We start from the raw sequence: 13,669 nt of genomic DNA on the forward strand, positions 1-13,669 counted from the left end.
ACAGTAGTACACCGCTCACCCGCCACTGTATAGCATTGTGCTCTGTGTCGCTGCTGGCAATAGTGGTACACCGCTCACCCACCACTGTATAGCATTTCTGTACTGCCACTGTACTGCTGCCAGTCAGCGTGTACTTTAAAGAGAACCAGAGATGAAGCAACCTCATGTATTTTACCTTATAAATCAGTGGGAACATGACAGTAAACACCTAATCTGCTCTTTGTTACATTGTTCTCTGTTTAATTTGCCTGTTATCACCTCTAAGATAAGAATCCCGACTAGCAGTCGGTCTGGCTTTGCTACAGAATAATTATAGCTGAGACTGTGTTCTTTGCTGTCTTCAAGTCCAAGCCTGCCCCCTGCTGGCTTTGCTCAGGAATCATTATAGCTGAGTCATTATAGCAAAGCCAGAATCAATGCTCAGTCCGGGATTCTTATCTCAGCTAGATAACAGACACTTTTAGCAGTGAGGATGGAACAGAGAGCATGGTAAATGTTTTCTCTAATGTTCCCACTGATTTCTATGGTAAAATACACAAGGGTGCTTCGTCTCTGGTTCACTTTAAGGATAAGTGAAATGAGGAAGAAATCCGGTGAAAGAGGGAGGGGCAAGGGAAGAGGTGTTTCCCCTGACGGTTCACGTACAGGCCACAGGGGAGCACCCAAGAAAACCCACTCAATACCGCCCATGTTGTCCAGGACAACAACCCTCACAGATCCAAAAGAACAGGACCAGATAATTACTTGGATGACCTCTCAAGCATTCAGCAGTGGGTTAAGCAGCACCAGCACATCACACACGAGGTCCGAGTCCTCAGCCAGTTACAAGGAGCCAGTGGGCACAAAGCTGACACAACCGGCAGCAACACCACGCACACAACTGCCAGATAACCAGTCCGATGAATTACCTCAGGACACAATGGGGTATTCGCAGGAGCTATTCCCAGCCCAACAAACTTACACCTTTGAAAGGTCAATGGAGGAACAGCCAGAAATGTTGTGCCCGGATTCACAACTATTTAGTGTGGGAAATGCACCGGGCACTGAAATACAAGGCGAGTCCGAGGACTTTGAAACCCAAATCCCAGAGCAAGTTGGGCAGGAGGGGTTGCAATTGCAGGAGGTCGGCCGAGAAGCTCTGGAAGACGACGTTGGAGTGAGCTGCGCAGAGGTTGTTCTGGGGAGCTCTACTCCACGGCGGCGGCCCCCCACAATGACATATGACGAGTTTGAGGAGATGGAAGAGGAGGGTATGGACAATGTGGACATAGACCCAGATTTTGTTTGTGAACGAGAACATCGCCGTCGTAGCAGCAGCACAGATGAGTCTGTTGAAGAACCCACTGCTGCACGAGTTCGCCTTGTGCCACAAGGTAGGCGGCGCACAATTTCAGGCACCACAAGCGTGGAAGTTCAAGTGAGAGGCAAAAGAGGCGCAAACAGAAATCGCCAGCAAGGCAGGTGCTCCAAAGTCTGGGCTTTCTTTGAAGACTGCACTGAGGATGTTACCATGGCGATTTGCAAGGTGTGCAAGACCCGCCTGAGCAGGGGGAAAAGTATTAACAACCTCTCCACCACCAGCATGAGCCGCCACATGCTATCCAAACATCCCACTCTGTGGGCAAACGCGGCAGGACAGGGTACCAGCAACACTGCCTCCCTTGGGTTCACCAGACTCACCACCAGACCCGCCTCAGCAGCAGCAGTAGCCCAGCCATTGCGTGGTTCACAACATTCGCAAACATCAGACGACGCTGACACTGTCACTTTCCGGAGTAGTGCTCTTGAGGTCTCCCAGTGTTCATCATCAAACACAACAACCAACAGCCCTTCAGTGTGCAGCCCTACGGTTCAGTTGTCTGTGTCGGAGATGTTTGAGCGCAAGAGGAAATTGCCAGCAAATGACCCCCGGGCCGTGGCAGTAACAGCCAGCATAGCCAAGCTTCTGGCCTGCGAAATGCTGCCATATCGAGTGGTGGAGACAAACAGCTTCAAGGGCATGATGTCAGTGGCCATCCCACGTTACGTGGTTCCCAGCCGCTACCACTTTGCGCGCTCTGCAGTGCCTGAGTTGCATGAGCACGTGGTCAGCAAAATAACCCGAAGCTTGAAGAATGCTGTTGCCTGCAAGGTTCACCTCACCACTGACACCTGGACGAGTGCGTTCGGCCAGGGTCGATACATCTCCCTTACCGCGCACTGGGTGAACCTTGTGGAGCCTGGCAGCGATTCCTCACCTGCTACGGCGCGGGTGTTGCCCACGCCGCAAACAGCTGCACCGCCGTCCCTCCCACTGGATAACAGCAGCACCTACCTCTCTGACTCCTTCTCCTCCAACGCATCTCAAAGCTGTACCTCATCCGGAAACGCTAACCCAGCAACAGCAGCAGTAGGATCGTGGAAGCAGTGCAGCACAGCTGTTGGCATGCGTCAGCAAGCGTTGCTGAAGCTGATCTGCCTTGGGGATAAGCAGCACACAGGGGAGGAAATTTGGAGGGGAATAAAGGAACAGACGGATTTGTGGCTGGCACCGCTGGACCTGAAACCGGGCATGGTTGTGTGTGATAATGGGAGTAATCTCATTCGCGCTTTAAGGTTGGCTAAGCTGACACACATCCCTTGCCTGGCGCACGTGATGAACCTAGTAGTTCAGCGGTTCCTGAGGACGTACCCAGGCGTGCCCGATCTTCTGTTGAAGGTGCGTCGAGTGGCCAAACATTGTAGAAATTCCAGTACTGCTTCGGGGGCACTCGCCAAGATGCAGGAGCGCTTCAATCTCCCCCACCATCGCTTGCTGTGTGATGTCCCTACACGCTGGAATTCTACGCTGCACATGCTAGCCCGCTTTTGCGAGCAGAAGAGTGCAGTGGTCCAGTACATGACGGCGCAGTACCGAGGCGCATCCGGACAGCTGCCAAGCTTCTGTGGATCTGATTGGGCCAACATGTTGGACCTCTGCCAAGTCCTCCAAAATTTTGAGCAATCCACGTTGCTTGTGAGCAGTGACAACTCTTCAGTCAGCATTACCATACCACTGCTGTATTTACTGAAGAGGTCAATGTTGAAAATCAAGGAAACAGCTGTCATGATGCAACTGGGGGAATCTGAAGGAGAAAACGATCAGCGTGATGGTACCAACATCAGGCCATCCGCCTCAGGAAACGCTGGCCCCAGCAGCTATGACAAAGAAGAGGAGGAGGAACAGCTGGAGTTGGAGCAGGAATTTCCTGCCACCACTGACGAGGGCCAGAGCGGTGCACGTTGGACTTCCACAATTCAGCGCGAATGGTCAGCAGAAGCAGACCAGGAGGAAGGTGACGACTATGATGCATCACAACAACTATCACAACGCTCACAAGAGGATGATGAGGATTCTGGTAGGACTCTGGCACACATGGCTCAATTCATGCTAGACTGCATTGAACGCGACCCACGCATTGTGCGCATTCTGGACAACACCAATTACTGGGTTTATACCCTTCTGGATCCACGGTACACACACAATGTTCCAAAACTGCTTGAAGAAAGAGTCAGACAGGCCAAAATGGAAGAATACCAGCAGGCCCTTGTGGAGACTTTAGAGAGGAGATTGACATCCTCCCCCTCCTCCAGCCAGTTGTACGCCGACAGACTGACTTCCGCAAACCCAGGACGACCAGGAGGGCAGCAAACTACGCAAGCCGCAGCTAGTGCCCAAAAGGGAATGGTATCGGCAGTGTCCTTGGAGTGGGAACATTTTCTGACACCCATGCAGCAGCAGCCCACTGAACAGCAAGCGTGCAGATCCACCTCCAACACCGATCGCCTGGAGAAGATGGTCAAGGACTACATGTCAGATGGCGTAGCTGTGTCGAACAATCCATCTGCACCCTTCAACTATTGGGTATCGAAGCTAGACACCTGGCACGAACTGGCAATGTACGCAATATAGGTGCTGGCTTGCCCGGCAGCCAGCGTTATGTCGGAACGCTGTTTCAGTGCTGCCGGAGGCATCGTCACAGATCAGGCGTATCCGCCTCTCCACAGAAAATGCAGACCGTCTGACCCAAATTAAAATGAATCAATCCTGGATTGGAAACGACTACGCAACACTCCAGGACCCCAACCAAGTAACATGACCAATGAACATCTGGGATGGTTTAGCGTTTCCGGTCCCTGTTTATTGAACCTCTCATCTTTATTACATTTATGACTGCATGGCGGCAAAAAGCATTGCTATATCCGCACGCTTTTTGTCCTCATGCAAGGCCTGGGTTGTTGTGTCTCAAAAAGCATGGCCTTCTTCTCCTCCTGCGCCTGCTCCTGTTCCATCACGTGTGCTGCTGCTGCTGGGTTAGCGTTGCCGCCCGGTCCCTGTTTATTGAACCTCTTATCTTTATTACATTTATGACTGCATGCATGGCGGTACAAAGCATGCTATCCGCACGCTTTTTGTCCTCATGCAAGGCCTGGGTTGTTGTGTCTCACAAAGCGTGGCCTTCTCCTCCTGCGCCTCCTCCTGTTCCATCACGTGTGCTGCTGCTGCTGCTGGGTTAGCGTTGCCGGTCCCTGTTTATGGAAACTCTCATCTTTATTACATTTATGACTGCATGGCGGTAAAAAGCATGCTATCCGCACGCTTCTTGTCCTCATGCAAGGCCTGGGTTGTTGTCTCAAAGCGTGGCCTTCTCCTCCTGTGCCTCCTCCTGTTCCATCACGTCTGCTGCTGCTGGTGCTGGGTTAGCGTTACCGGTCCCTTTTCCTGGAACCTCTTCTCTGTATTACATTTATGACTGCATGGCGGTAAAAAGCATGCTATCCGCACGCTTCTTGTCCTCATGCAAGGCCTGGGTTGTTGTGTCTCAAAGCGTGGCCTTCTCCTCCTGCGCCTCCTCCTGTTCCATCACGTCTGCTGCTGCTGGGTTAGCGTTGCCGCGTGGTCCCTGTTTATTGAACCTCTTATCTTTATTACATTTATGACTGCATGGCGGTACAAAGCATGCTATCCGCACGCTTTTTGTCCTCATGCAAGGCCTGGGTTGTTGTGTGTCTCACAAAGCGTGGCCTTCTCCTCCTGCGCCTCCTCCTGTTTCATCACGTCTGCTGCTGCTGGGTTAGTGTTGCCGCGTGGTCCCTGTTTATTGAACCTCTTATCTTTATTACATTTATGACTGCATGGCGGTACAAAGCATGCTATCCGCACGCTTTTTGTCCTCATGCAAGGCCTGGGTTGTTGTGTGTCTCACAAAGCGTGGCCTTCTCCTCCTGCGCCTCCTCCTGTTCCATCACGTGTGCTGCTGCTGGTGCTGGGTTAGCGTTGCCGGTCCCTGTTTATGGAACCTCTCATCTTTATTACATTTATGACTGCATGGCGGTAAAAAGCATGCTATCCGCACGCTTCTTGTCCTCATGCAAGGCCTGGGTTGTTGTGTCTCAAAGCGTGGCCTTCTCCTCCTGCGCCTCCTCCTGTTCCATCACGTCTGCTGCTGCTGGGTTAGCGTTGCCGCCCGGTCCCTGTTTATTGAACCTCTTATCTTTATTACATTTATGACTGCATGCATGGCGGTACAAAGCATGCTATCCGCACGCTTTTTGTCCTCATGCAAGGCCTGGGTTGTTTGTTGTGTCTCACAAAGCGTGGCCTTCTCCTCCTGCGCCTCCTCCTGTTCCATCACGTCTGCTGCTGCTGGTGCTGGGTTAGCGTTACTGGTCCCTTTTCCTGGAACCTCTTCTCTGTATTACATTTATGACTGCATGGCGGTAAAAAGCATGCTATCCGCACGCTTCTTGTCCTCATGCAAGGCCTGGGTTGTTGTGTCTTAAAGCGTGGCCTTCTCCTCCTGCGCCTCCTCCTGTTCCATTACGTCTGCTGCTGCTGGGTTAGCGTTGCCGCGTGGTCCCTGTTTATTGAACCTCTTATCTTTATTACATTTATGACTGCATGGCGGTACAAAGCATGCTATCCGCACGCTTCTTGTCCTCATGCAAGGCCTGGGTTGTTGTGTCTCAAAAAGCGTGGCCTTCTCCTCCTGCGCCTCCTCCTGTTCCATCACGTGTGCTGCTGCTGGTGCTGGGTTAGTGTTACCGGTACCTTTTCCTGGAACCTCTTCTCTGTATTACACTTATGACTGCATGGCGACAAAAAGCATGTTACCTGTGCAAAGAAACATGACATTCTCCACATTTAAAAGACAGTTTTTCCTTTGAAACTTTACAATCAATTTTCTCAAAAACTATAAGCTCTTTTTCAAATATTTTTTTCCCCCTTGTACCCACTCCCAAGGTGCACATACCCTGCTAATTTGGGGTATGTAGCATGTAAGGAAGCTTTACAAAGCACGAAAGTTCGGGTCCCCATTGACTTCCATTATGTTCGGAGTTCGGCGCGAACACCCGAACATCGCGGCGATGTTCGGCGAACGTTCGCGAACCCGAACATCTAGGTGTTCGCCCAACACTACACACAGCCTCTTCACCACTCATACCAGGTACCGGTACCAAGAGTCTCAATACAACTCCTATGGGTGTCAGTGGGTTAATTGTGTAATCTGCAGCGGTTTTGGTACGTCCTGTAAGGCTATATCATATTTCAGGGTACAATCCACATCATAACAAACTTCGGGCAGCAGAAAAACATAGGCAATCTTCACCTGTCTTCACAGGACTTACCCAGTCAGAATCTTACCGCCTTCTTTCGTGATGTTGCTTTCTGCCGGTATGTCACACCGATCTCCCTTATCTCATCCCAGTGTATCCGGTCTTGAGATGGGTTCCAGGTAGACTCCCAGCGTGCACGCTTTTACAAAGTACCTCCCGAGTAGCCAGGACGTCAGGAGCACTCCACAAGCCAATGCGGGTGTCAGGCCCCGCCAACCTACGCACTGCGCTCGCCTCTCACGAGCTTCAACTGTGCTAGCATTTCTCCTACGGTGTTGCTGTCAGTGTGTGAAGAGTGGGAGAAGAGGGTTGCATTGACAATCCAACACAATGGGCCGCACATTGAACACATTTTAAAAGTGGTCAGAAACTTGTAAATAACTAAGGAAAGACTAATGTTACGTTAAAACCAAACCAAACCAAAACAAATCCCAATAAGTTTGATGTGTCACATGACTTTCTTCCTATTGTAAAAACAAAAGTTGGATTCAAAATGTCCGACTTCAAAATGGCCACCATGGTCACCACCCATCTTGAAAAGTTTCCCCCCTCACATATACCAATGTCCCACAAACAGGAAGTTAATATCACCAACCATTCCTATTTTATTAAGGTGTATCCATATAAATGGCCCACCCTGTAGTACAGATAATAACTAGAACATTAGTAGCAAAGAAGACATTCTCATATTTTTATTTTCAGTTATATAGATTTTTTTTTTTTATAACATTGCATCATTCTCTAATATTTGAAGTTTACACACAACTCAGCATTCTAAATGATTTTACAGAGCAATGTAAAGGGTCGGGTAAAGCTTAGAGTCAATTAAACACAGTTTCTCAGTAGAAAAATATTTACATAGATCTGTCATCAGTCCTGAAAGAGGGACACACTAGGGAGAAAGAGGGACAGAGGGACAGGGTTCCCAAAGAGGCACTGTCCCGCCAAAAGGCGGACAGTTGGGAGCTATGCTTTTACATACCTTGCATATGGTACATATTACACATATACTTAAAGTATACGTACCCATACAATCTGTGCACCATGATTGAAAAAAAATATAGAATATCATGTATAGAATACATTATATAGATTATATTAAACACCACTAAGGGATATACTAGTAGAAATAAAACTTCAGGATTAAAAGAACCATTGGATGTATAGAGGTTAAGAAAAAAATAGAGAAAATATTCTATAATTTAACTAGCTAAAATTGTTGTAACCATTTAACACTGCAGTTCACATACAGACCAAGAAGGATTATATCCAATATTATTGTATCAAATAAACCATTAACATTTGTATTGTATACCCTTCCACTGGGAGGCAACATCTCAGTCTTAAAGTGAACCTTAAAGAGAATCTGTACTGTAAAATTCTTACAATAAAAAGCATACCATTCTATTCCGTATGTTCTCCTGGGCCCCTCTGTGCTGTTTCTGACACTCCCTGCTGCAATCCTGGCTTGTAATTGCCATTTTTATGCAGTGTTTACAAACAAAAAACATAACTTCTAACCAGGGTGTGATACGCTGAGAACAGCTTACTGTGTGACTCATGCAGAGCTTGGAGAGGGTGTGTAAAGCTTCTGCCACTGACAAGCAGTGCTGCACATTCCACACATTCCAGCCTGAGCCCGACAGACCTGACAGAGGAGAGAAGATAAGATTTATTACAGAGACAGTGCAACTAGGAAAGGCTGCAGTAAAACAGACCACATTAGAACAGGCATAGGAACTTATAGGATAGAAGAAATAAGGCTCAAATTTTTTTACAGAGTCTCTTTAAGTCAAACCAAAAAAAATGAGTTTTACTCACCGGGGGCTTCCAATAGCCCCCTGCAGCTGTCCGGTGCCCTCGCTGTGTCCCTCCGATCCTCCTGTCCCCGCCGGCAGCCACTTCCGGTTTCGCCGTCAGGAGCCGACAGGGTGGGAACGCGAGTATTTCTTCGCGTTCCCAACCACAATATCGCCCTCTATGCTACTATATGTTTGCTATAGCAGCATAGAAGGCGATATTGTGGCTGGGAAAGCGAAGAATCACTCGTGTTCCCAGCCTGTCGGCTCCTGACGGCGAAACCGGAAGTGGCTGCCGGCGGGGACAGGAGGATTGGAGGGACATGGCGAGGGCACCGGACAGCTGCAGGGATCTGTTTGAAGCCCCAGGTGAGCAAAACTCATTTTTTTGGTTTGACTTTAGGATCACTTTAAGGGTCGTACACACGCTCAACAAAACTGCCTGATTATCGTCCATCTTAACCACTTTACCCCCAGCCGTACGGATTTCTCCATCCCTTTTTCCATCCTTTTACCACCAGGGATGGAGAAATCCGTACTTCCTGCGCTCCCGCCGCTGCCCGCACTCCCGCTCGCTCATGCGCGCACTCCTGCTCGCATGCACACCGCCGCCCGCTCGCCCGGAGATCAATGAACGGGAAAACCATTCCCGTTCTGGAAAGTGTACTGGTTAAGGGCTCTGCCTTTGACATGGGAGACCAGGGTTCAAATCCTGGCTAGGTCAAGTACCTATTCAGTAAGGAGTTCAAGGCAAGACTCCCTAACACTGCAGGGTGGCCTCTTGAGCGCGTCCCAGTGGCTGCAGCTCTTGAGCGCTTTGAGTCCGACAGGAGAAAAACGCTATACAAATGTTCGGATTATTATTATTATTATCTAAGCCCCGCAATGATCCGCTGCTTCTATGAGAAGCAGCGCGATCATTGTGAAAAAAAAAAAAACTTTCCCAGCCTCATAGCACTTCCTGCAAGTGTCCTTCTGGACGCTTGCAGGTCGCATAAACAAAAACTTACTGTGGCCATCTTGTGGCCAAATAGTAAAACTACACCCTAAAGCAGTTTTCATATACAAATACAATAGTTTTACACTAAAAATTAACTAATTACCTCCCACACTCCCCAATTTATTTATTTTTTGTAATAAAAAAAAAAAATACAATTAAAAAAAAACATAAATAGTTACCTTAGGGACTGAACTTTTTAAATATTTATGTCAAGAGGGTATAACACTGTTACTTTATAAACTATGGGCTTGTAATTAGGGATGGACGCAAAACTGAAAAAAATGCACCTTTATTTCCAAATAAAATATTGGCGCCAAACATTGTGATAGGGACATCATTTAAATGGTGTAATAACCGGGACAAATGGGTAAATACATTTCATGGATTTTAATTACAGTAGCATGCATTATTTAAAAACTATAATGGCCGAAAACTGAAAAAAAATGAATTTTTTTCCTATTTTCCCATTAAAACATATTTAGAATAAAATAATTCTTAGTATAATGTCCCACCTAAAGAAAGCCTAATTGGTGGCGGAAAAAACAAGATATAGTTCATTTCATTGTGATAAGTAATGATAAAGTTATAGACGAATGAATGGAAGGAGCGCTGAAAGGTGAAAATTGCTCTGGTGCTCCAGGGGTAAAACCCCTCAGTGGTGAAGTGGTTAAAGTACCACTGACCTGGTTGTAAATAGTTTTAAAATTATTTTTTTTTGTTTTTATTACATGTGCTGTGACTTGGTCACAGCACACAGCACCATCATCCCCCTCCAACACTCCATGTGGCCCTGTTTTTGGCAACAATTATGAGCGACAGTGACAGTGACAGTTCTTCCTCCCCGCTGTGCATCCATAACTCCGCCTCCTCCACCTGACACTTTACTTCCGTATATGTTTCACAACACACAGCGCACGTGGGAGCTGCGATGTGTGCACTTGTGATAATTGAGGTCATATACTCTTCCAACCTCAATTACTACAAGCCCACACACAGCTCCCCCGTGTGCTGTGTGTAGTGACATATATACGGAAGTAAAGCGGCAGGTGGAGGGGGCGGAGTTATGGATGCACATGGAGGAAGAACTGTCACTTCCTCCCCGCTCATAATCGATGTTCTGCTCGAAGACTGGGCAGAACGGGGTCCACAAGGATAGTGGAGGGGGGGAAATGGTGCTGTGAGTTAGAGACAGCGCCATCAGTAAAGCACTGTTAAAAGTTTAAGGGGAGGGGGAACCGGGTCAGGAGTACTTTAAAGAGAAACTCCGACCAAGAATTGAACTTTATCCCAATCAGAAGCTGATACCCCCTTTCACATGAGAAATCTATTCCTTTTCACAAACAGACCATCAGGGGGTGCTGTATGACTGATATTGTGGTGAAACCCCTCCCACAAGAAACTCTGAGGACCGTGGTACTCTTGACAGTTTCCTGTCTGAGAACCTTGTTGCATTGTGGGAAATAGCTGTTTACAGCTGTTTCCAACTGCCAAAAAAGCATGCAGCTCACCCGCCAACGGTAAAAATGTCACCATGTAATAAATGTCAGAAGGTAAATCAGGGATTTAAAAGATTTTACAATAGGCAAACACTGACTAAATCATTTATACATAATTATTGTAAAAATTAAGCACTTTTTTTTATTACATTATTTTCACTGGAGTTCCTCTTTAAGTCTGTTGGATGACAATCAGATAGTTGTACGCACGCAAATGACTAGATGACCAACTGATAACAGGCGGTTTGCCCGAACCAACCGTCAGATCTACTCACACAACTGTTGGGCTGATATCAAAGCAGTTGGCCGCATGTGTACAAGTCGTTTGAACCACTTGTACTTGTTTTGAATGCGGCCATGTTGTGCAGTCTGTCATTCCGCTTGAGTGCGCAGTATGTAAACGAGTTGGTAGTTTAGTCAGTTTGGTCGTGTGGATGTACTGGTCGTGTCAGCGTGTTGGCCATGCACTTGTTGGATGTGCAAGGCTGTTACTCCCTATTTTTTCCAAGATAGCGACTGTGATCCTGTGGCTTGTCCAGGACATCCGATGCTGAAATTCGTTAGTTACCCATACTTGCAACCTCATTTTGTGAGTATCACACTATTTGGGCTATGTTGTCTCTGTGAGCTTTTCAAAGTTGGTCCACATATTGGTCAAGCGGGCCTACTGGGGAGCTCATTATTAGTTACGTCTAGCTGTGGAGCAGGAGGGGAGGAAACATAATGCTGTCACAGTTAAAGTGTATCTGAGATAGAGTGATATAAAAAAAGATTATACATACCTGGGGCTTCCTCAAGCTCCATCCAGGCTGATCGCTCCCACGCCGCCGTCCTCCTCCACCGCCTGGATCCTCTGCAGTTCGGCCCCCAAAGTCCTTTAGTCAAGGCCAGTCGATGCAGGTGCAGTCTGGCCAGGAGCAGCGATGGGGGCACGTCAGGGGTACGCGTGTGGCCTGGCCACGCCTGTGCAGTACGCTCCAGAGCAGGGGACTTTCTGGGCTAAATTGCAGAGAATCCAGGTGGTGGAGGAGGACATCAAGGCACCGATCAGCCTAGAGGGGGCTGGAGGAAACCCCAGGTATGTATAATTTTTTTCTGTTCAGCCCATCTCAGGCTCCCTTTAAGGCCTCTTTCCCACGACCTGCTGATAGGCATTAAAATGCCTCTCAAACTCTTACAACTGCCTGCTGCTGCCTGGAAACTACTTGTTGCTGCGTGGTAACTGCTCACTGCAGCCTGGCAACTGCTTGCTGAGCACACAGCTCAACAGTCCGTGGAAAGGAGGCCTTATGTTGGGTACACACGTTGAGATTTCCCGCTCGATTCGCGGTTCGATTCGATTATTTCAAACATGCTCGATTGGATTTCGATCATTTCTGCCGTCGATTTTGCATACTTAACATGAAAAAAAACGATCGAAATCCAATCGAGCATGTTTGAAATAATCGAATCGATCCGTTCGATCCCGCGAATCGAGCGGGAAATCTCAACGTGTGTACCCAGCATTAGGGCTCATTTCCACAGGCAGTTGAACTGTATGCTCAGCAAGCAGTTACCGGGCAGCAGCAAGCAGTTACCGGGCAGCAGTGAGCAGTTGCCAGGCAGCAGTGAGAAATTACAAGGCAGCAGTGAGAAGTTACAAGGCAGCAGTGAGCAGTTATCAGGCAGCATCAAGCAGTTGTGAGAGTTTGAGAGGCTTTTTACTGCCTATCAACTGCTCCTGGAAAAGGGGTCTAAGGCAATAAAATATACATTTTGTAAATGACTTGCTTTCATTTCGATTGTCAGTTATATATATTTTTTTGTTTCCTTACAGGCTTGGAATTAGTAAGACTTGTTTATGGCTGCGCTACACAAAGTATGTGCGATTTTGGCAAACTCTTTCTGGGTCACGATGGAAGTTTGATGATATTTGCATTCACTTGCCCAGAGACAGGGAACGCTGGCACCACTATGAGCCCAACCACGAGTGGAACCACAAGTTTCCAAAAAGGATTTTACCTCCCTGCTATCATTAACCTTTTATTTCTAAAGTTGATGTTTTGAAACTATTTTTATGTAAATGCAAAGAACAAAATACATACTCTGCCGTGTACAACATTTTATTCCTTCAATTAAACAATATGGCCTCAATTCACTAAGATCATGCTGGAGATAATAAGGCAAGAGAAAACTTACCTCCACACAGTAATAGAGTTATCTTATCTCTTCATTCCTTAGGTAACTAGGGATGCTCATTCGGATTCCGCGGAAATGCAATTTCCGAAATTCCGATCGGAAATTGCATTTCCGCATCGGAATGCGGAAATCGGTAATGCAAGTGCGTTAGGCGGATTTCCACCGGAAATCGCTGTAATTTCCGCCGGAAATCGCGGAAATTCTGCCCGACTTTAACATTGATTTTCTCAAAAACTATAATGTCTTTTTGAAAACTTTTTTTTGCATCCTGTTCACAAGACTCAGTTTAATAACCCCTGAAAATTTGGTGTTTCTAGGACGTACAGGGGCTTTGCTATTAACCGCTAAAGTCGGCGGATTTTTACTGTAATGTAAAATGCAGAAAATCTGCTTCTGCCCATTTTCTGCATTTACATTACAGGAAAAATCAGCTGACTTTAATGGTTAATAGCAAAGCCCCCGTACATCCTAGAAACACCAAATTTTCAGGGGTTATTAAACAGGATCTTCTGAACAAGATGCAAAAAAAAGTTTTCAAAAAGACCATATAGTTTTTGAGA

General features: G+C 47.2%; 1 protein-coding gene across 1 annotated transcript in view; it reads left to right on the forward strand.

Moving 5' to 3' along the window:
* LOC137523065 (uncharacterized) overlaps positions 1 to 13,248 on the forward strand; it is an 86,542-nt gene extending 73,294 nt beyond the window's left edge. The window contains exon 6 of the mRNA XM_068243261.1: positions 12,748 to 13,248. Coding sequence (XP_068099362.1) covers positions 12,748 to 12,977 — 230 coding nt within the window. The 3' untranslated portion in view covers positions 12,978 to 13,248. The remainder of the gene's footprint in view (positions 1 to 12,747) is intronic.
* The last annotated feature ends 421 nt before the right edge of the window (positions 13,249 to 13,669 follow it).

The sequence above is a fragment of the Hyperolius riggenbachi genome, chromosome 6 (assembly GCF_040937935.1).
Source record: "Hyperolius riggenbachi isolate aHypRig1 chromosome 6, aHypRig1.pri, whole genome shotgun sequence".
NCBI classification, from domain to species: Eukaryota; Metazoa; Chordata; class Amphibia; order Anura; family Hyperoliidae; genus Hyperolius; species Hyperolius riggenbachi.